Consider the following 21,603-nt stretch of genomic DNA (forward strand, 5'->3'; position numbering starts at 1 on the left):
ATACGTATATCTATTAATTTTTAAAAAAATTGGAAATAATGTAGCTGAGCAAATGACTGCATAATCACGTTACACAAGGGCCTGACAACAGTGTAGTCAATGGGAACAGCTGTAAGCCCATGTATGTATAGATAATAGTAGAAAATACTCCTGTAAATGTGCCATATGTTAAATCGCATCCTCTTCTTTATGATTTATTTGTAGAAGAACATCGTGAAGAAAAAGGTAATGTTTCTTCGTTAATGTTAGCAAGGAGGGAATATAACTTATACTTCCTAAGCAGCTATTGAGGGCTCTTATCAAACAGAACACACTCTGCTTTATATTGCACGCTAGCTATGTTTACCAGTGCCCCAGCCACTGAAATAACCTGGGGATTTGCTTCCTAGTCATTGACAGAAGGGAGCAGGTGAATGTATTATTTTGTCATTCACTATATATTTAGTGATGGGGAAATGTTAAGTTGTAATAATATTTCTAACTTCCCCATCAGGGACATTCCCCATCAGGAAGGTGGTGGCCAGGGAGAAATTGTCTGCACAAAGGTTGGAGCTGGGATTAGACATATCATTGTGAATTGCTAAACTTTCAGACATTTAAGTTGTGATTCATTTTTATAACATTTCATGGCACATTTTCACAAATGTATTAACTTAGAGTTGACATTTGGGACAATTACCTAGGTACTGTAATGTGATTTTGTGCAATAACTCTTGACTGGTACATTCAGTAAACAGAATCTTTGCCAGATTTGCCGTAGCAGATCAGACCAGGAAGAAGCTCCTGTGGGATCCTGTCTCCCTGTTGCTTCAGAGAAAGGTTCCAGAAACCCCAATAAGACAGTCATGGAATACCCTGCCAGAGGGACGTTTCTTCCTAGCTCTAGGCAGTTCAGGATCAGCTTATGCCCTGAATTGGGAGGTTTTACATCCCCAATAATTTTGCAGTTCTATCTAACATACTGTGACTGTCCTCACTCTCCCTGGATATGTATAATGCTACTCAGGTCTTGGTCTGAGTGATACCTGATGGGAAGAGTCACTGTGTATTTCTTGGGAAAGTATTTCAGTAAAATTGAAAGGCAGCAACTTAAAAAAATGGAAAAAACTGTTGAGAGCGGGTGACTAGGACCATCCGATAATCGATTTACCATCTCCGTGCTGTTTGTTAGTCTGTGCACTTCTGCCATGTCCTCTGCTGTCTCCTCTCTGAACAGTCCTAATAATAACCTCTCTCTCCCCACACTGAAGTCTTTCCATGCTATAATTAACACCTTCTCCCTTTTCTGAATCCTCCACCCGCAATTTCTGCTCTGTCTGTTGGAGATAGTGACCAGTAGAGGCACTGACTTTCTAATGTGTGTGTGTGTGTGGGGGGGGGGGGGGGTCTCGATCCCCTGGTTCTGCCCCAGGCTCCATCCCCAGCTCCACCCCTTCCCCCAAGGCCCCTCCCTGCCTCTTTCCAGCCTGTTCCATCCCCTCCCCTGAATGCACGCAGCCCTCACTCCTCCCCCTCCCCCCTCAGCGCCTCCTGCACGCCGCAGAACAGCTGCTCTGCGGCAGGTGGGAGGTGCTGGGAGAGAGGGGGAGGTGCTGATCAGAGCTGCTGCTGGCAGTTGGGAGGCACTGGAGGGGAGGGGGGTTGGCTGCCGATGGGTGCTCAGCACCCACCATTTATTTCCCATGGGTGCTCCCTATGTGTTCATCTACATGCTTTTGGATTCTATTTTTAATTATAATTTCAACCAATTTACTGGGATCTGAATTAAAGTTAGCTAGGCTGTAATTCTCCTTATCACTCTTGCACTTTTTAAAAAATATAGGGTGCAACATTTCCTACCTTCTTTTCCTCTCCATCAGTAGATGATTTTAATTAGATGCATATTTTTGCTAGCAGCTCAGCTGTTTCATTCTTAACACTCCTTCAGGACTGCTTGTTTAGGGCTGTGCAAGTGTCTGGATCTGTTGTGAATGCCTAGGTGCATCTTTTGTCTAACGAGTTAAACTCCTTTTAGGTTTTTCGCTCCCATCCCTTTTTTATAAGCATGAATTCAGATCTATTTATTTATTCACAAAAAGAAAAGGAGTACTTGTGGCACCTTAGAGACTAACCAATTTATTTGAGCATGAGCTTTCGTGAGCTACAGCTCACTTCATCAGATGTATCCTCTTGAATAAAAGAATTGTCATCATGGTCTCCCAGACCATAAGATACTAGCAGCCAAGGAACAGCGTCTGCTTCTGGCAACCCTTACAAGAGCGTAGATTGTAAGGTATTGCAGACTGTTCCTCTACGTCTTCTTCTGGAGTCAAAATTGAGTCTGCGTTGTCCTGAGGTGATGCTTGGTTCTCTGGGGATGGTGCCTTCTTACACTGTGAAGCATGTATCCACGCTGCGATGCCAGATAGTTTAACAGCCGTCTGTGTAGTAAGCAGTACCTGATGAGGACCCTTCCACCGGGGCTCCAAGGCGTGCTTTCGATGATGGCGCTGTACGTAGACCGAATCACCTGGCTCGAGGTTGTGGCATGCGTCGGAGGTGGGTTCCGTGGGCCAGGCGGCTCGAACCTGTTAATGGAAGTGACTTACAGCTTGCATTAGTCCCTTGCAATACGGAAGGAGCGCTCTGTGAGTCAAGTTCAAATCTGGAACGGGAGTAATGGTAGTCATAGCTCGCATAGGGCATCCCATAACAATTTCAAAGGGACTTAATTTATGCCTTTGGGATGGAGTGGATCTCATGTCCATAAGGGCTAATGCTAAGGCTACTGGCCAGCTTAATCCTGGAGAGTCACAAATTTTAGCAAGCTTATTCTTAAGTACACCATTTCGTCTTTCAACTGCACCTGCACTCTCTGGGTGGTAGGGACAGTGCAACAGGTGTCTGGTATGCAATAAATGGTCCAGGTGTTGAACAAGTTGTCCAGTAAAATGTGTACCCCGATCACTGGACAGAGTAGCAGGAATTCCCTTGGCAGGCATAATATGATTTAACAAACATTTGGCAACAGACTGTGAGTCAGCCTTGCGACAAGGAAAGGCTTCACTCCAACCAGAGAATAAACATACCATAACCAATATCAATTCATATTGTTGACACGTAGGCATTTGTGCAGGAACGGTGCTTGAGGCAGGTCCCGGAACCCCTGGGCCACTTTTACAGGTTTACCAATGTTATGGCTTTGGCAAATGGTACAGGCTGCACAGTGGCGGGCTGCAAAAGAGCTAAAATGGGGGGCCCACCATCCTGTCTTAGTTACAGCAGAGACCATCCCCTCCTTTCCGACATGCGAAACACCGTGTAGCAGGGCGGCCAGAGACGGGTAGAGTGAAAAGGGGGCTACAAAGGCACCAGTAGGCGAGCGCCAAAAAGAATCGGGATGTAGAGAGCAACCTTGGGCAACCCAGGATTCTTTCTCGGTTTCTGGGGCAGAGTCTTGGAGCAGGGCGAGGTCAGTGAGGGACCAGGAGGGTAAGAGGAGAGCAGAGAACAAGGGAATCAGACACTGCGACTAGGCGCGCTGCAGCAGCTAGACCACGCAGGCAGGGGGGTAAGCCTTGGGCAACAGGGTCTAAAGCGGCAGAGAAATAAGCCACTGGGCGGTTCTTTTCTCCGTGCATCTCAGTGACAACTCCAAGTGCACACCCAGATTGTTCGTGGCAGGAAAGGATAAAAGGCTTAGAATAGTCAGGCAGCCCTAAGGCAAGGGCAGAAGCCAAACCCTGTTTGAGGGAAACAAAGGCAGAATTGGCCTCAGGGGGCCACAGCATGGGGTCAGGCACAGAGAATCGAGTGAGTTCCTGGAGAGGTTTTGCAAGGGAGGCATATTGGGGAATCCATTGTCTGCAAAATCCAGCCATGCCGAAAAACTTCTGGACCTGGCTTGGGGAGCGGGGTCGGGGAAAGGTAAGGATAGCTTGGACGCGAGTGGGAGAAAGTGCCTGGGAACCCTGGGAGAGGAGAAAGCCAAGGTATGTGACAGAAGCTTGACAGAGTTGTAGTTTAGAGCGAGAAGCTTTGTGACCCTTATTTGCTAGGGCAGTAAGGAGCACTAAAGAGTCAGTTTCAGAGGCAGACAATGAAGCAGAACAGAGGAGTAGATCATCTACATATTGGACTAGTGTGAACCTGGACAGGAAAACAAGGTCAGCAAGGTCTCAGGCTAATGCCTGGGAAAAATAGGATGGGCTTTCAGTATATCCCTGGGGTAGTGTGGTCCATGTGTACTGTTGCCCCTTGTAAGAAAAGGCAAACAGGAACTGAGAGTCAGGGTGAACCAGGACAGAAAAGAAAGCAGAGCACAAATCAACAACAGTAAAATGAGTTGCATCTGGTGGGATAGAAGCTAGAATCTTTGAGAGAGGCAAGTTTTGATTCTGTCCACCTATGATTTGCCTCTTCCCACCACTGCATGAAACAATCAACCTCTCCTTTTGCCAATTTAGTTTTAGGTTGGCCGAGTTTGTCTTTTAGGACGTCTACTCGGTCTTTGTCCCAAGATCCTAACAGTGGCCACTGAATTTTGGGATTCTCCTGAGTTAGCCTTTTGCATTCCCATACACATCTTTCCCCCCCCTCATCCCCTCCAAGGTCAGCCTTTTGAAGCCATCCCCCACCCATGTCATGAGGTTTTCTGTTCATTAAAACACAACAATGCTAGCAACAAGACAAACACCACAAAACATAGATCCATGGTATTCTGTGTATATGTGTGTATATAAAGTCTGCTGCAGTTTCCACGGTAAACATCTGATGAAGTGAGCTGTAGCTCACGAAAGCTCATGCTCAAATAAATTGGTTAGTCTCTAAGGTGCCACAAGTACTCCTTTTCTTCATGGTATTCTGAGTTATTCTTCCGCTGGCGCCAGCTTGCTTGTAGAGTCTAAAAACAAAAGAAACAATTTCCACCCCCCTGGTGGGGACAGATTATTGCTTAATAATAATACCACTTTCTTTTACAAATTTCCTTGCTAATTGCAGGAAAAACAGAAGAATTACCTCCAGGCTGTACTTATTTTGTTCTATAGTCAGGCTGTTCTATAGTCAGGCTAGTGAATTACCCCACTCACTGGTCATTTATGAAATTCATGAGGTGGTGTTCCTCAGTTTCCCCTCTTGTGCAACAGACCATGTTTGCAATAGTTTCTCTGCTGTACCAAGCTTTAAGTTTATTCTCAGGTAATAGCTGAGACACAGCTTCAGATTTTAGCACTATACACACACACAAAATTCTCTTTTGCCTAACATCCCTTGCACTGTGATTACTCTTTTACACAACTGAACCCCGATTACACTTCCATCTTGTACAACTAGACACAGCCAGGAGCAGCCAAGTTAAGTTCCAATAGAAACCCCTTACATCCTTTAGTGATTTTGATTACATTACCCAATAGTCAAACAATTTTGATCAGATTCTCTCTCTGCCTGCTGCCTGCAGCAGTCCCTTATAGACCATTTCTGTGGGAAAAGGGCACATTTTCCCTCAGAATAGCTGTAAAGGCTTCTGGGGACAGAAGCATAGTGGTGGTAGTAGCCACTCTATCTGACCCCATTAGCCTATACCATTTTCCCAGAAATTTACAGGAGTCCGGAATCTTCCTAAAATACATAAACCGAGCCAGCGTTCCTTTAGGGAACTGTCCCGACTTAGACGTCTGGTTACCCAAGCAGGAGGACTTTACACACCAATCACACAAGAAGGAAAGTCGGGTTCGTCAGAGCGATGCCCGGTGCAACACACAAAAGGAGCCCACAGGCTACTGCCTCAATCGTCCTTGCTTTCACACCAAGGGTTTTACCCAAGGCGCGGTGCGGCTGCGATTGTGCAGATTTCACTCACGCAGACCGTGGGGACAGGAACCCTTTGGTCAGCCGATCCCCAGATGGAGACGGCGCCCAGACTCAAACACACCACAGGGAGGACGGATAGACACAGAGACAAGACAGTCCTCAGTCCGGACAAAACACAGAAATAATTACCTGACCAGATTCCTGATGTCAGATCCCGGGATCCCTACCAGAACAGAGTGGGAACCAACAGCTTCGATGGCGTAGACTTCACTGTGGTCATGCACCCTTCCGTTCTGGCGGAGGACCGCTCGGGCCAAATGCCCAGGTGCCGGCTTGCCACGACCGTCCTAAGAACATTCAGGAGTCACACGGCCCCAGTGAAGACGGTTGCCATCTCGGTGGAACCTCCAAATTGTCAAAGTCAGATTCAGGACTCACATAATTTGTCAGACCACTCTGTTTATTAGCAAAGCGCTTTGCTAATGCACCCGGATGTGAGCCCCTCTCTGAGGCTCAAGATAACTTATTTATACAGCTAAGCCAAAGCCAATTTAACATAAGAGACAAAAGAAAGCAGAAACTGACAAATATACATACATATCTTATTTGCATACTAACATTTACCAATCTCCTAGCTCAGTAGGAGCTCTAAGTTAATTAGTTTGAGGACCCATTGTCTCACACTCCTTAATGTTTCTCTTCCTGACAACTATATTTCAACAAACCCTTCAAGTAGCATTTCTTTAATGAATTATAATTTCAATATAATTAATTCTACTTTCACACTGCCCATGCCCATGGCTGCATGGAGGAGCCTCCAGCTAATACCCCTGGCAGGCCGTGGTACCAGGCTGGAATATAGGCTGGTGACCAGGGTAGGGAAGGACCTGGGATGGGTCTCTGCACAGCAGCGTGGCAGGAGGGTTGGTAACATAGCCAGAGAGGGGTTTAGCCAGAAAAGGGCCTGGGAGAGCGGGGAAGCAGCAGCCTGGGAGAGGCTGCAGAGAAACCCAGAAAGGGACAGACGGTGTAGGAAGCAGCCCAGGGAAAAGCGACTCAAGGTTACTGAGCAGAGTGAACAGTCCCTGCATATTTAGGGTCGCTGGGCTGGAATCGAGAGTAGAAGGGGAACCCAGGGCCTCCCATAGCATCACCTGGAGGAGATGGACGTAAACCCCAATGGTGAGGGTAGGAGGACTGACTGAGCCCTGGGTAAGGGATTGCAAAGTTGGAGAGATGGGAGGGGGCTAGGGATGAGCTGTCTGAAGTCTAGAAGGATTATTGAGCCCAGAGAATGGCTGTGACCCAGTGGGGGCAGGGGAGGGGAGCAGATTGTTTAGCTACTTTACTCATTGGACTTTTTGTTGATCCTGCAAAGGGGAAGGGCCCCGACAGAGCTTTGTGCAGAGAACTGAACCCAAAATTACTTCACCACAAGTTACCCCTCCAGCAGCTGCAGACTTTAGACCCCTGGGGAACTACTGTCTGAGAGGGGAAACTGAGGCGTGGCAGCACCTCCATGCTGGGGAGAAGTATCCTACTATTGTACACACTTCTAAATTAAACCAGTGAAACTTTGTGTGTACACCTGGCCTAAGACAAAGAGACCTTCTCTCAACCCCGTCACAACAGCCAGATTTGAGAGGGGTGTGACTGGGACGCAGACAGTGGGGTGGCTTCTGTGGGGAGACTTTTAAGTGGCCACGGGAGGGGATACGTCATCGTGTCCCCACTATTGTGTGCTACCATGACTCAGTCCCAGGCAGCAGGGACACTGAGTGCAAAGGCCCCTGGACAGATCTGTCTGAGTGTCCATTTTTTGTCTGTCCGCCTCTCTCACCCTAGTGTGACTGTGCTAAGTTAACAGTAGTGATGTGCCTGTAAACATGATGGTGAAATCTTACCTCTCACCATTTTCTCCCCCTAGAGATGCTGCGATCTGATCTGGAGAGACAGAAAGGTCAGTGTCTGGGCCAGTGGGGCGTGTTAAAGCTTTTATGTAGCTATTTGCAAACAATGAAGAGGATGAGAAAGTACCAAGATTCTCTGTAGATGGGTAATTTCCAATTACACCAAAGGGAGTTTGACTGACATCTCGAGATCCTCACAGAAACATGATTCCCTCAGGCATCCTGCTGTACTAATTAAACCAGCGTTTATCAACTGGCAGGTCATGACCCTCTGGAATGGGGTCATAGAAGGCTATTGTGGGGGGGGGGGGGTGAGGTGTTGAAAATATTATAACAGTTGTAAAGAAAAGAAAAGAAAAGAAAATGTCCAGAATAACTTTGGGGCTGCCAAAACCTTCCGAGTTTGGGAGGTCACATACAGTAAATTTAGTGGTTGTGATGGATTATCCAGGCTTATCTTAGTTATTGATATATGTTTTACTCTGACTTTTATAATAAATAAAAGGGGGTTGTGAAAATTTTTGACTTTAATTGAGGAATGAACAACTTGAAACGTTTGAGACCAGTGCATGATTGGCTCCCTCTCTCAGAAGGGGGACTCTGAAATCTCATTGGGGATTCCCCTTTAAACTCCCTTGGGCTGTGTCTACCCACAAACTTTCATGAGTTTAACTGAATCAGTTGAAAAGCACCTTGGGTAAAATTGGTGCAAGCAAAGCAGGGCCTTGTGAGGCAGTGTGTTCAGTGCACAGAGCATCGTGTTGCCCTGATTGCCCCGTTCACTGTGCCATTGCTCACTGTGATGTGATCATGTCCAGTGGCCTTCGCTGGTGGCCATGCTCAGCGGGCAGAGCTGGGGCTGTGCTGAGAGCTCACTCTCTGGTTCCTTGTGTCGCTTTCATTCAAATCTCAGCCTAACCCGGTTCTGGATGTAAGGTTGGGCCCAGTCAATCTGCTCAGCTCACAGACCCACTGACCAGGCCTCCGACTCTGGTCTGCCCCTGAGCCCCTCTCTGTGATCTCACAGAATGGGTGGCTGTGGGATCTGGTGTGCAGTGCTTCAGAGCTGCTGAGGCCCCTACGTGGCCTGTGCTTCGGGATCGCTGTGGATCCCCTGTCTTCTGACAGGCCAGTGGCCATGTAAGGAAGGGGACCCTCAGTGCCCATGGGCTGCATTCTTTCACTGCTGCTTTCCATGAAAAATAGAGATTTTTGTATTGTAAATATATCACTGCATCCCAGGTGTTTGGGGCAGGGGAGCCGGAGGTTTGGGCAGGTGTGGGAGGTGATTTTGTGTCTTTACTGCAGGTAGCCAGGCTCTTACTGAAGTGATGCCTCCAACTCTCCCCATCCTGTCCACACACAAACGCTCTCACCTGAGTTTAGTGGGGCTTTCAGTCCAGGGGAGCTGGCCCATCTCGGGCTGAGGGTTAGAGCCCAGGTAACACTTTCACTTGGGCTGGTAACCTGCCCATTCTACAGTGAGGACACAAGCTAAATCACTCAGTGCTGACAGTCCTCCAGTGCCGTCCCATGATTCCCCCAGGTGTGCTAGAAGCACAGACAAGTTCTCCCATAATTCACTGGGAAAGAATCAGTGTGGCTTAGCTGACTCAGCACCGAGAACCATGGGATATGTTTCCAGCAGTCCTAGGGACTCACACGGGGTGCGCAGCACCAGTGTGGACACAGTAACTGGGGTAGGGCTTTGCAGTGGGGCTGCTCACACCCAGGTTAGGTTAACCCAGAGGCTCAGAATGGGTGCTGATCATCTGGGCTAACTGCAGTGAAGACCTACTCTGGGTGGCATTTCAGACTGAGGAGGGGATACATCTGCCCCCTTTGGCCACAGGCAGAGGTGACATTAAATTTGGGAGGGAAAGGCCTTGATTTCATTATTCTAAACCCAGCAGCCTTCATGGCAAGTAGCTGCCTCAGTGCACTCTACCCCAATTTCTGTCACTACATCAAACAGTGAGGGAGAAGCACACTGCTGAGAAGTTCTGATCAAATTATCAGCCATGAAATAGCTCTGAATGCTGTCACTATAAGGCTTTGGAGTCTACAACCTGAGATGAAGGGGGCAGTTTGTATCTCTCAGATCACTGGTTTCAGGCTCTCTGCAAAGTCAGGCAGACATTGCTGTATTGTTGCAGCTGGTTCTCTTTGGAAGTATTTATTTTTATTAGGGACTTATTGTATTAGTGTTTATCAGTTAAACCCAAAAGTCAGAAGCCCCGATTATGGAGCACAATTATGTGGCAATTTTTAAAAAAATTGGAAATAATGTAGCTGAGCAAATGACTGCATAATCACGTTACACAAGGGCCTGACAACAGTGTAGTCAATGGGAACAGCTGTAAGCCCATGTATGTATAGATAATAGTAGAAAATACTCCTGTAAATGTGCCATATGTTAAATCGCATCCTCTTCTTTATGATTTATTTGTAGAAGAACATCGTGAAGAAAAAGGTAATGTTTCTTCGTTAATGTTAGCAAGGAGGGAATATAACTTATACTTCCTAAGCAGCTATTGAGGGCTCTTATCAAACAGAACACACTCTGCTTTATATTGCACGCTAGCTATGTTTACCAGTGCCCCAGCCACTGAAATAACCTGGGGATTTGCTTCCTAGTCATTGACAGAAGGGAGCAGGTGAATGTATTATTTTGTCATTCACTATATATTTAGTGATGGGGAAATGTTAAGTTGTAATAATATTTCTAACTTCCCCATCAGGGACATTCCCCATCAGGAAGGTGGTGGCCAGGGAGAAATTGTCTGCACAAAGGTTGGAGCTGGGATTAGACATATCATTGTGAATTGCTAAACTTTCAGACATTTAAGTTGTGATTCATTTTTATAACATTTCATGGCACATTTTCACAAATGTATTAACTTAGAGTTGACATTTGGGACAATTACCTAGGTACTGTAATGTGATTTTGTGCAATAACTCTTGACTGGTACATTCAGTAAACAGAATCTTTGCCAGATTTGCCGTAGCAGATCAGACCAGGGAAGAAGCTCCTGTGGGATCCTGTCTCCCTGTTGCTTCAGAGAAAGGTTCCAGAAACCCCAATAAGACAGTCATGGAATACCCTGCCCAGAGGGGACGTTTCTTCCTAGCTCTAGGCAGTTCAGGATCAGCTTATGCCCTGAATTGGGAGGTTTTACATCCCCAATAATTTTGCAGTTCTATCTAACATACTGTGACTGTCCTCACTCTCCCTGGATATGTATAATGCTACTCAGGTCTTGGTCTGAGTGATACCTGATGGGGAAGAGTCACTGTGTATTTCTTGGGAAAGTATTTCAGTAAAATTGAAAGGCAGCAACTTAAAAAAATGGGAAAAAACTGTTGAGAGCGGGTGACTAGGACCATCCGATAATCGATTTACCATCTCCGTGCTGTTTGTTAGTCTGTGCACTTCTGCCATGTCCTCTGCTGTCTCCTCTCTGAACAGTCCTAATAATAACCTCTCTCTCCCCACACTGAAGTCTTTCCATGCTATAATTAACACCTTCTCCCTTTTCTGAATCCTCCACCCGCAATTTCTGCTCTGTCCTGTTGGAGATAGTGACCAGTAGAGGCACTGACTTTCTAATGTGTGTGTGTGTGTGTGTGGGGGGGGGTCTCGATCCCCTGGTTCTGCCCCAGGCTCCATCCCCAGCTCCACCCCTTCCCCCAAGGCCCCTCCCTGCCTCTTTCCAGCCTGTTCCATCCCCTCCCCTGAATGCACGCAGCCCTCACTCCTCCCCCTCCCCCCTCAGCGCCTCCTGCACACCGCAGAACAGCTGCTCTGCGGCAGGTGGGAGGTGCTGGGAGAGAGGGGGAGGTGCTGATCAGAGCTGCTGCTGGCAGTTGGGAGGCACTGGGAGGGGAGGGGGGTTGGCTGCCGATGGGTGCTCAGCACCCACCATTTTTTTCCCATGGGTGCTCCCTATGTGTTCATCTACATGCTTTTGGATTCTATTTTTAATTATAATTTCAACCAATTTACTGGGATCTGAATTAAAGTTAGCTAGGCTGTAATTCTCCTTATCACTCTTGCACTTTTTAAAAAATATAGGGTGCAACATTTCCTACCTTCTTTTCCTCTCCATCAGTAGATGATTTTAATTAGATGCATATTTTTGCTAGCAGCTCAGCTGTTTCATTCTTAACACTCCTTCAGGACTGCTTGTTTAGGGCTGTGCAAGTGTCTGGATCTGTTGTGAATGCCTAGGTGCATCTTTTGTCTAACGAGTTAAACTCCTTTTAGGTTTTTCGCTCCCATCCCTTTTTTATAAGCATGAATTCAGATCTATTTATTTATTCACAAAAAGAAAAGGAGTACTTGTGGCACCTTAGAGACTAACCAATTTATTTGAGCATGAGCTTTCGTGAGCTACAGCTCACTTCATCAGATGTATCTCTTGAATAAAAGAATTGTCATCATGGTCTCCCCAGACCATAAGATACTAGCAGCCAAGGAACAGCGTCTGCTTCTGGCAACCCTTACAAGAGCGTAGATTGTAAGGTATTGCAGACTGTTCCTCTACGTCTTCTTCTGGAGTCAAAATTGAGTCTGCGTTGTCCTGAGGTGATGCTTGGTTCTCTGGGGATGGTGCCTTCTTACACTGTGAAGCATGTATCCACGCTGCGATGCCAGATAGTTTAACAGCCGTCTGTGTAGTAAGCAGTACCTGATGAGGACCCTTCCACCGGGGCTCCAAGGCGTGCTTTCGATGATGGCGCTGTACGTAGACCGAATCACCTGGCTCGAGGTTGTGGCATGCGTCGGAGGTGGGTTCCGTGGGCCAGGCGGCTCGAACCTGTTAATGGAAGTGACTTACAGCTTGCATTAGTCCCTTGCAATACGGAAGGAGCGCTCTGTGAGTCAAGTTCAAATCTGGAACGGGAGTAATGGTAGTCATAGCTCGCATAGGGCATCCCATAACAATTTCAAAGGGACTTAATTTATGCCTTTGGGATGGAGTGGATCTCATGTCCATAAGGGCTAATGCTAAGGCTACTGGCCAGCTTAATCCTGGAGAGTCACAAATTTTAGCAAGCTTATTCTTAAGTACACCATTTCGTCTTTCAACTGCACCTGCACTCTCTGGGTGGTAGGGACAGTGCAACAGGTGTCTGGTATGCAATAAATGGTCCAGGTGTTGAACAAGTTGTCCAGTAAAATGTGTACCCCGATCACTGGACAGAGTAGCAGGAATTCCCTTGGCAGGCATAATATGATTTAACAAACATTTGGCAACAGACTGTGAGTCAGCCTTGCGACAAGGAAAGGCTTCACTCCAACCAGAGAATAAACATACCATAACCAATATCAATTCATATTGTTGACACGTAGGCATTTGTGCAGGAACGGTGCTTGAGGCAGGTCCCGGAACCCCTGGGCCACTTTTACAGGTTTACCAATGTTATGGCTTTGGCAAATGGTACAGGCTGCACAGTGGCGGGCTGCAAAAGAGCTAAAATGGGGGGCCCACCATCCTGTCTTAGTTACAGCAGAGACCATCCCCTCCTTTCCGACATGCGAAACACCGTGTAGCAGGGCGGCCAGAGACGGGTAGAGTGAAAAGGGGGCTACAAAGGCACCAGTAGGCGAGCGCCAAAAAGAATCGGGATGTAGAGAGCAACCTTGGGCAACCCAGGATTCTTTCTCGGTTTCTGGGGCAGAGTCTTGGAGCAGGGCGAGGTCAGTGAGGGACCAGGAGGGTAAGAGGAGAGCAGAGAACAAGGGAATCAGACACTGCGACTAGGCGCGCTGCAGCAGCTAGACCACGCAGGCAGGGGGGTAAGCCTTGGGCAACAGGGTCTAAAGCGGCAGAGAAATAAGCCACTGGGCGGTTCTTTTCTCCGTGCATCTCAGTGACAACTCCAAGTGCACACCCAGATTGTTCGTGGCAGGAAAGGATAAAAGGCTTAGAATAGTCAGGCAGCCCTAAGGCAAGGGCAGAAGCCAAACCCTGTTTGAGGGAAACAAAGGCAGAATTGGCCTCAGGGGGCCACAGCATGGGGTCAGGCACAGAGAATCGAGTGAGTTCCTGGAGAGGTTTTGCAAGGGAGGCATATTGGGGAATCCATTGTCTGCAAAATCCAGCCATGCCGAAAAACTTCTGGACCTGGCTTGGGGAGCGGGGTCGGGGAAAGGTAAGGATAGCTTGGACGCGAGTGGGAGAAAGTGCCTGGGAACCCTGGGAGAGGAGAAAGCCAAGGTATGTGACAGAAGCTTGACAGAGTTGTAGTTTAGAGCGAGAAGCTTTGTGACCCTTATTTGCTAGGGCAGTAAGGAGCACTAAAGAGTCAGTTTCAGAGGCAGACAATGAAGCAGAACAGAGGAGTAGATCATCTACATATTGGACTAGTGTGAACCTGGACAGGAAAACAAGGTCAGCAAGGTCTCAGGCTAATGCCTGGGAAAAATAGGATGGGCTTTCAGTATATCCCTGGGGTAGTGTGGTCCATGTGTACTGTTGCCCCTTGTAAGAAAAGGCAAACAGGAACTGAGAGTCAGGGTGAACCAGGACAGAAAAGAAAGCAGAGCACAAATCAACAACAGTAAAATGAGTTGCATCTGGTGGGATAGAAGCTAGAATCTTTGAGAGAGGCAAGTTTTGATTCTGTCCACCTATGATTTGCCTCTTCCCACCACTGCATGAAACAATCAACCTCTCCTTTTGCCAATTTAGTTTTAGGTTGGCCGAGTTTGTCTTTTAGGACGTCTACTCGGTCTTTGTCCCAAGATCCTAACAGTGGCCACTGAATTTTGGGATTCTCCTGAGTTAGCCTTTTGCATTCCCATACACATCTTTCCCCCCCCTCATCCCCTCCAAGGTCAGCCTTTTGAAGCCATCCCCCACCCATGTCATGAGGTTTTCTGTTCATTAAAACACAACAATGCTAGCAACAAGACAAACACCACAAAACATAGATCCATGGTATTCTGTGTATATGTGTGTATATAAAGTCTGCTGCAGTTTCCACGGTAAACATCTGATGAAGTGAGCTGTAGCTCACGAAAGCTCATGCTCAAATAAATTGGTTAGTCTCTAAGGTGCCACAAGTACTCCTTTTCTTCATGGTATTCTGAGTTATTCTTCCGCTGGCGCCAGCTTGCTTGTAGAGTCTAAAAACAAAAGAAACAATTTCCACCCCCCTGGTGGGGACAGATTATTGCTTAATAATAATACCACTTTCTTTTACAAATTTCCTTGCTAATTGCAGGAAAAACAGAAGAATTACCTCCAGGCTGTACTTATTTTGTTCTATAGTCAGGCTGTTCTATAGTCAGGCTAGTGAATTACCCCACTCACTGGTCATTTATGAAATTCATGAGGTGGTGTTCCTCAGTTTCCCCTCTTGTGCAACAGACCATGTTTGCAATAGTTTCTCTGCTGTACCAAGCTTTAAGTTTATTCTCAGGTAATAGCTGAGACACAGCTTCAGATTTTAGCACTATACACACACACAAAATTCTCTTTTGCCTAACATCCCTTGCACTGTGATTACTCTTTTACACAACTGAACCCCGATTACACTTCCATCTTGTACAACTAGACACAGCCAGGAGCAGCCAAGTTAAGTTCCAATAGAAACCCCTTACATCCTTTAGTGATTTTGATTACATTACCCAATAGTCAAACAATTTTGATCAGATTCTCTCTCTGCCTGCTGCCTGCAGCAGTCCCTTATAGACCATTTCTGTGGGAAAAGGGCACATTTTCCCTCAGAATAGCTGTAAAGGCTTCTGGGGACAGAAGCATAGTGGTGGTAGTAGCCACTCTATCTGACCCCATTAGCCTATACCATTTTCCCAGAAATTTACAGGAGTCCGGAATCTTCCTAAAATACATAAACCGAGCCAGCGTTCCTTTAGGGAACTGTCCCGACTTAGACGTCTGGTTACCCAAGCAGGAGGACTTTACACACCAATCACACAAGAAGGAAAGTCGGGTTCGTCAGAGCGATGCCCGGTGCAACACACAAAAGGAGCCCACAGGCTACTGCCTCAATCGTCCTTGCTTTCACACCAAGGGTTTTACCCAAGGCGCGGTGCGGCTGCGATTGTGCAGATTTCACTCACGCAGACCGTGGGGACAGGAACCCTTTGGTCAGCCGATCCCCAGATGGAGACGGCGCCCAGACTCAAACACACCACAGGGAGGACGGATAGACACAGAGACAAGACAGTCCTCAGTCCGGACAAAACACAGAAATAATTACCTGACCAGATTCCTGATGTCAGATCCCGGGATCCCTACCAGAACAGAGTGGGAACCAACAGCTTCGATGGCGTAGACTTCACTGTGGTCATGCACCCTTCCGTTCTGGCGGAGGACCGCTCGGGCCAAATGCCCAGGTGCCGGCTTGCCACGACCGTCCTAAGAACATTCAGGAGTCACACGGCCCCAGTGAAGACGGTTGCCATCTCGGTGGAACCTCCAAATTGTCAAAGTCAGATTCAGGACTCACATAATTTGTCAGACCACTCTGTTTATTAGCAAAGCGCTTTGCTAATGCACCCGGATGTGAGCCCCTCTCTGAGGCTCAAGATAACTTATTTATACAGCTAAGCCAAAGCCAATTTAACATAAGAGACAAAAGAAAGCAGAAACTGACAAATATACATACATATCTTATTTGCATACTAACATTTACCAATCTCCTAGCTCAGTAGGAGCTCTAAGTTAATTAGTTTGAGGACCCATTGTCTCACACTCCTTAATGTTTCTCTTCCTGACAACTATATTTCAACAAACCCTTCAAGTAGCATTTCTTTAATGAATTATAATTTCAATATAATTAATTCTACTTTCACACTGCCCATGCCCATGGCTGCATGGAGGAGCCTCCAGCTAATACCCCTGGCAGGCCGTGGTACCAGGCTGGAATATAGGCTGGTGACCAGGGTAGGGAAGGACCTGGGATGGGTCTCTGCACAGCAGCGTGGCAGGAGGGTTGGTAACATAGCCAGAGAGGGGTTTAGCCAGAAAAGGGCCTGGGAGAGCGGGGAAGCAGCAGCCTGGGAGAGGCTGCAGAGAAACCCAGAAAGGGACAGACGGTGTAGGAAGCAGCCCAGGGAAAAGCGACTCAAGGTTACTGAGCAGAGTGAACAGTCCCTGCATATTTAGGGTCGCTGGGCTGGAATCGAGAGTAGAAGGGGAACCCAGGGCCTCCCATAGCATCACCTGGAGGAGATGGACGTAAACCCCAATGGTGAGGGTAGGAGGACTGACTGAGCCCTGGGTAAGGGATTGCAAAGTTGGAGAGATGGGAGGGGGCTAGGGATGAGCTGTCTGAAGTCTAGAAGGATTATTGAGCCCAGAGAATGGCTGTGACCCAGTGGGGGCAGGGGAGGGGAGCAGATTGTTTAGCTACTTTACTCATTGGACTTTTTGTTGATCCTGCAAAGGGGAAGGGCCCCGACAGAGCTTTGTGCAGAGAACTGAACCCAAAATTACTTCACCACAAGTTACCCCTCCAGCAGCTGCAGACTTTAGACCCCTGGGGAACTACTGTCTGAGAGGGGAAACTGAGGCGTGGCAGCACCTCCATGCTGGGGAGAAGTATCCTACTATTGTACACACTTCTAAATTAAACCAGTGAAACTTTGTGTGTACACCTGGCCTAAGACAAAGAGACCTTCTCTCAACCCCGTCACAACAGCCAGATTTGAGAGGGGTGTGACTGGGACGCAGACAGTGGGGTGGCTTCTGTGGGGAGACTTTTAAGTGGCCACGGGAGGGGATACGTCATCGTGTCCCCACTATTGTGTGCTACCATGACTCAGTCCCAGGCAGCAGGGACACTGAGTGCAAAGGCCCCTGGACAGATCTGTCTGAGTGTCCATTTTTTGTCTGTCCGCCTCTCTCACCCTAGTGTGACTGTGCTAAGTTAACAGTAGTGATGTGCCTGTAAACATGATGGTGAAATCTTACCTCTCACCATTTTCTCCCCCTAGAGATGCTGCGATCTGATCTGGAGAGACAGAAAGGTCAGTGTCTGGGCCAGTGGGGCGTGTTAAAGCTTTTATGTAGCTATTTGCAAACAATGAAGAGGATGAGAAAGTACCAAGATTCTCTGTAGATGGGTAATTTCCAATTACACCAAAGGGAGTTTGACTGACATCTCGAGATCCTCACAGAAACATGATTCCCTCAGGCATCCTGCTGTACTAATTAAACCAGCGTTTATCAACTGGCAGGTCATGACCCTCTGGAATGGGGTCATAGAAGGCTATTGTGGGGGGGGGGGTGAGGTGTTGAAAATATTATAACAGTTGTAAAGAAAAGAAAAGAAAAGAAAATGTCCAGAATAACTTTGGGGCTGCCAAAACCTTCCGAGTTTGGGAGGTCACATACAGTAAATTTAGTGGTTGTGATGGATTATCCAGGCTTATCTTAGTTATTGATATATGTTTTACTCTGACTTTTATAATAAATAAAAGGGGGTTGTGAAAATTTTTGACTTTAATTGAGGAATGAACAACTTGAAACGTTTGAGACCAGTGCATGATTGGCTCCCTCTCTCAGAAGGGGGACTCTGAAATCTCATTGGGGATTCCCCTTTAAACTCCCTTGGGCTGTGTCTACCCACAAACTTTCATGAGTTTAACTGAATCAGTTGAAAAGCACCTTGGGTAAAATTGGTGCAAGCAAAGCAGGGCCTTGTGAGGCAGTGTGTTCAGTGCACAGAGCATCGTGTTGCCCTGATTGCCCCGTTCACTGTGCCATTGCTCACTGTGATGTGATCATGTCCAGTGGCCTTCGCTGGTGGCCATGCTCAGCGGGCAGAGCTGGGGCTGTGCTGAGAGCTCACTCTCTGGTTCCTTGTGTCGCTTTCATTCAAATCTCAGCCTAACCCGGTTCTGGATGTAAGGTTGGGCCCAGTCAATCTGCTCAGCTCACAGACCCACTGACCAGGCCTCCGACTCTGGTCTGCCCCTGAGCCCCTCTCTGTGATCTCACAGAATGGGTGGCTGTGGGATCTGGTGTGCAGTGCTTCAGAGCTGCTGAGGCCCCTACGTGGCCTGTGCTTCGGGATCGCTGTGGATCCCCTGTCTTCTGACAGGCCAGTGGCCATGTAAGGAAGGGGACCCTCAGTGCCCATGGGCTGCATTCTTTCACTGCTGCTTTCCATGAAAAATAGAGATTTTTGTATTGTAAATATATCACTGCATCCCAGGTGTTTGGGGCAGGGGAGCCGGAGGTTTGGGCAGGTGTGGGAGGTGATTTTGTGTCTTTACTGCAGGTAGCCAGGCTCTTACTGAAGTGATGCCTCCAACTCTCCCCATCCTGTCCACACACAAACGCTCTCACCTGAGTTTAGTGGGGCTTTCAGTCCAGGGGAGCTGGCCCATCTCGGGCTGAGGGTTAGAGCCCAGGTAACACTTTCACTTGGGCTGGTAACCTGCCCATTCTACAGTGAGGACACAAGCTAAATCACTCAGTGCTGACAGTCCTCCAGTGCCGTCCCATGATTCCCCCAGGTGTGCTAGAAGCACAGACAAGTTCTCCCATAATTCACTGGGAAAGAATCAGTGTGGCTTAGCTGACTCAGCACCGAGAACCATGGGATATGTTTCCAGCAGTCCTAGGGACTCACACGGGGTGCGCAGCACCAGTGTGGACACAGTAACTGGGGTAGGGCTTTGCAGTGGGGCTGCTCACACCCAGGTTAGGTTAACCCAGAGGCTCAGAATGGGTGCTGATCATCTGGGCTAACTGCAGTGAAGACCTACTCTGGGTGGCATTTCAGACTGAGGAGGGGATACATCTGCCCCCTTTGGCCACAGGCAGAGGTGACATTAAATTTGGGAGGGAAAGGCCTTGATTTCATTATTCTAAACCCAGCAGCCTTCATGGCAAGTAGCTGCCTCAGTGCACTCTACCCCAATTTCTGTCACTACATCAAACAGTGAGGGAGAAGCACACTGCTGAGAAGTTCTGATCAAATTATCAGCCATGAAATAGCTCTGAATGCTGTCACTATAAGGCTTTGGAGTCTACAACCTGAGATGAAGGGGGCAGTTTGTATCTCTCAGATCACTGGTTTCAGGCTCTCTGCAAAGTCAGGCAGACATTGCTGTATTGTTGCAGCTGGTTCTCTTTGGAAGTATTTATTTTTATTAGGGACTTATTGTATTAGTGTTTATCAGTTAAACCCAAAAGTCAGAAGCCCCGATTATGGAGCACAATTATGTGGCAATTTTTAAAAAAATTGGAAATAATGTAGCTGAGCAAATGACTGCATAATCACGTTACACAAGGGCCTGACAACAGTGTAGTCAATGGGAACAGCTGTAAGCCCATGTATGTATAGATAATAGTAGAAAATACTCCTGTAAATGTGCCATATGTTAAATCGCATCCTCTTCTTTATGATTTATTTGTAGAAGAACATCGTGAAGAAAAAGGTAATGTTTCTTCGTTAATGTTAGCAAGGAGGGAATATAACTTATACTTCCTAAGCAGCTATTGAGGGCTCTTATCAAACAGAACACACTCTGCTTTATATTGCACGCTAGCTATGTTTACCAGTGCCCCAGCCACTGAAATAACCTGGGGATTTGCTTCCTAGTCATTGACAGAAGGGAGCAGGTGAATGTATTATTTTGTCATTCACTATATATTTAGTGATGGGGAAATGTTAAGTTGTAATAATATTTCTAACTTCCCCATCAGGGACATTCCCCATCAGGAAGGTGGTGGCCAGGGAGAAATTGTCTGCACAAAGGTTGGAGCTGGGATTAGACATATCATTGTGAATTGCTAAACTTTCAGACATTTAAGTTGTGATTCATTTTTATAACATTTCATGGCACATTTTCACAAATGTATTAACTTAGAGTTGACATTTGGGACAATTACCTAGGTACTGTAATGTGATTTTGTGCAATAACTCTTGACTGGTACATTCAGTAAACAGAATCTTTGCCAGATTTGCCGTAGCAGATCAGACCAGGGAAGAAGCTCCTGTGGGATCCTGTCTCCCTGTTGCTTCAGAGAAAGGTTCCAGAAACCCCAATAAGACAGTCATGGAATACCCTGCCCAGAGGGGACGTTTCTTCCTAGCTCTAGGCAGTTCAGGATCAGCTTATGCCCTGAATTGGGAGGTTTTACATCCCCAATAATTTTGCAGTTCTATCTAACATACTGTGACTGTCCTCACTCTCCCTGGATATGTATAATGCTACTCAGGTCTTGGTCTGAGTGATACCTGATGGGGAAGAGTCACTGTGTATTTCTTGGGAAAGTATTTCAGTGAAATTGAAAGGCAGCAACTTAAAAAAATGGGAAAAAACTGTTGAGAGCGGGTGACTAGGACCATCCGATAATCGATTTACCATCTCCGTGCTGTTTGTTAGTCTGTGCACTTCTGCCATGTCCTCTGCTGTCTCCTCTCTGAACAGTCCTAATAATAACCTCTCTCTCCCCACACTGAAGTCTTTCCATGCTATAATTAACACCTTCTCCCTTTTCTGAATCCTCCACCCGCAATTTCTGCTCTGTCCTGTTGGAGATAGTGACCAGTAGAGGCACTGACTTTCTAATGTGTGTGTGTGTGTGGGGGGGGGGGTCTCGATCCCCTGGTTCTGCCCCAGGCTCCATCCCCAGCTCCACCCCTTCCCCCAAGGCCCCTCCCTGCCTCTTTCCAGCCTGTTCCATCCCCTCCCCTGAATGCACCCAGCCCTCACTCCTCCCCCTCCCCCCTCAGCGCCTCCTGCACGCCGCAGAACAGCTGCTCTGTGGCAGGTGGGAGGTGCTGGGAGAGAGGGGGAGGTGCTGATCAGAGCTGCTGCTGGCAGTTGGGAGGCACTGGGAGGGGAGGGGGGTTGGCTGCCGATGGGTGCTCAGCACCCACCATTTTTTTCCCATGGGTGCTCCCTATGTGT

General features: G+C 47.4%; 1 protein-coding gene across 5 annotated transcripts in view; it reads left to right on the forward strand.

The window, feature by feature from the left end:
• Positions 1 to 21,603, forward strand: part of LOC125621599 (butyrophilin subfamily 1 member A1) — a 655,591-nt gene that overhangs the window by 33,431 nt on the left and 600,557 nt on the right. For 4 of the 5 annotated variants that reach the window (XM_075119822.1, XM_075119818.1, XM_075119816.1 and 1 more), the window contains 4 exons: positions 7,718 to 7,750; positions 10,153 to 10,173; positions 17,671 to 17,703; positions 20,104 to 20,124. The exons of the other annotated variant lie outside the window; for it this stretch is intronic. In XM_075119822.1, coding sequence (XP_074975923.1) covers positions 7,718 to 7,750; positions 10,153 to 10,173; positions 17,671 to 17,703; positions 20,104 to 20,124 — 108 coding nt within the window. The remainder of the gene's footprint in view (positions 1 to 7,717; positions 7,751 to 10,152; positions 10,174 to 17,670; positions 17,704 to 20,103; positions 20,125 to 21,603) is intronic. 5 annotated transcript variants of the gene reach the window in all.

This window comes from Caretta caretta, chromosome 14 (assembly GCF_965140235.1).
Source record: "Caretta caretta isolate rCarCar2 chromosome 14, rCarCar1.hap1, whole genome shotgun sequence".
Lineage (NCBI taxonomy): Eukaryota > Metazoa > Chordata > Testudines > Cheloniidae > Caretta > Caretta caretta.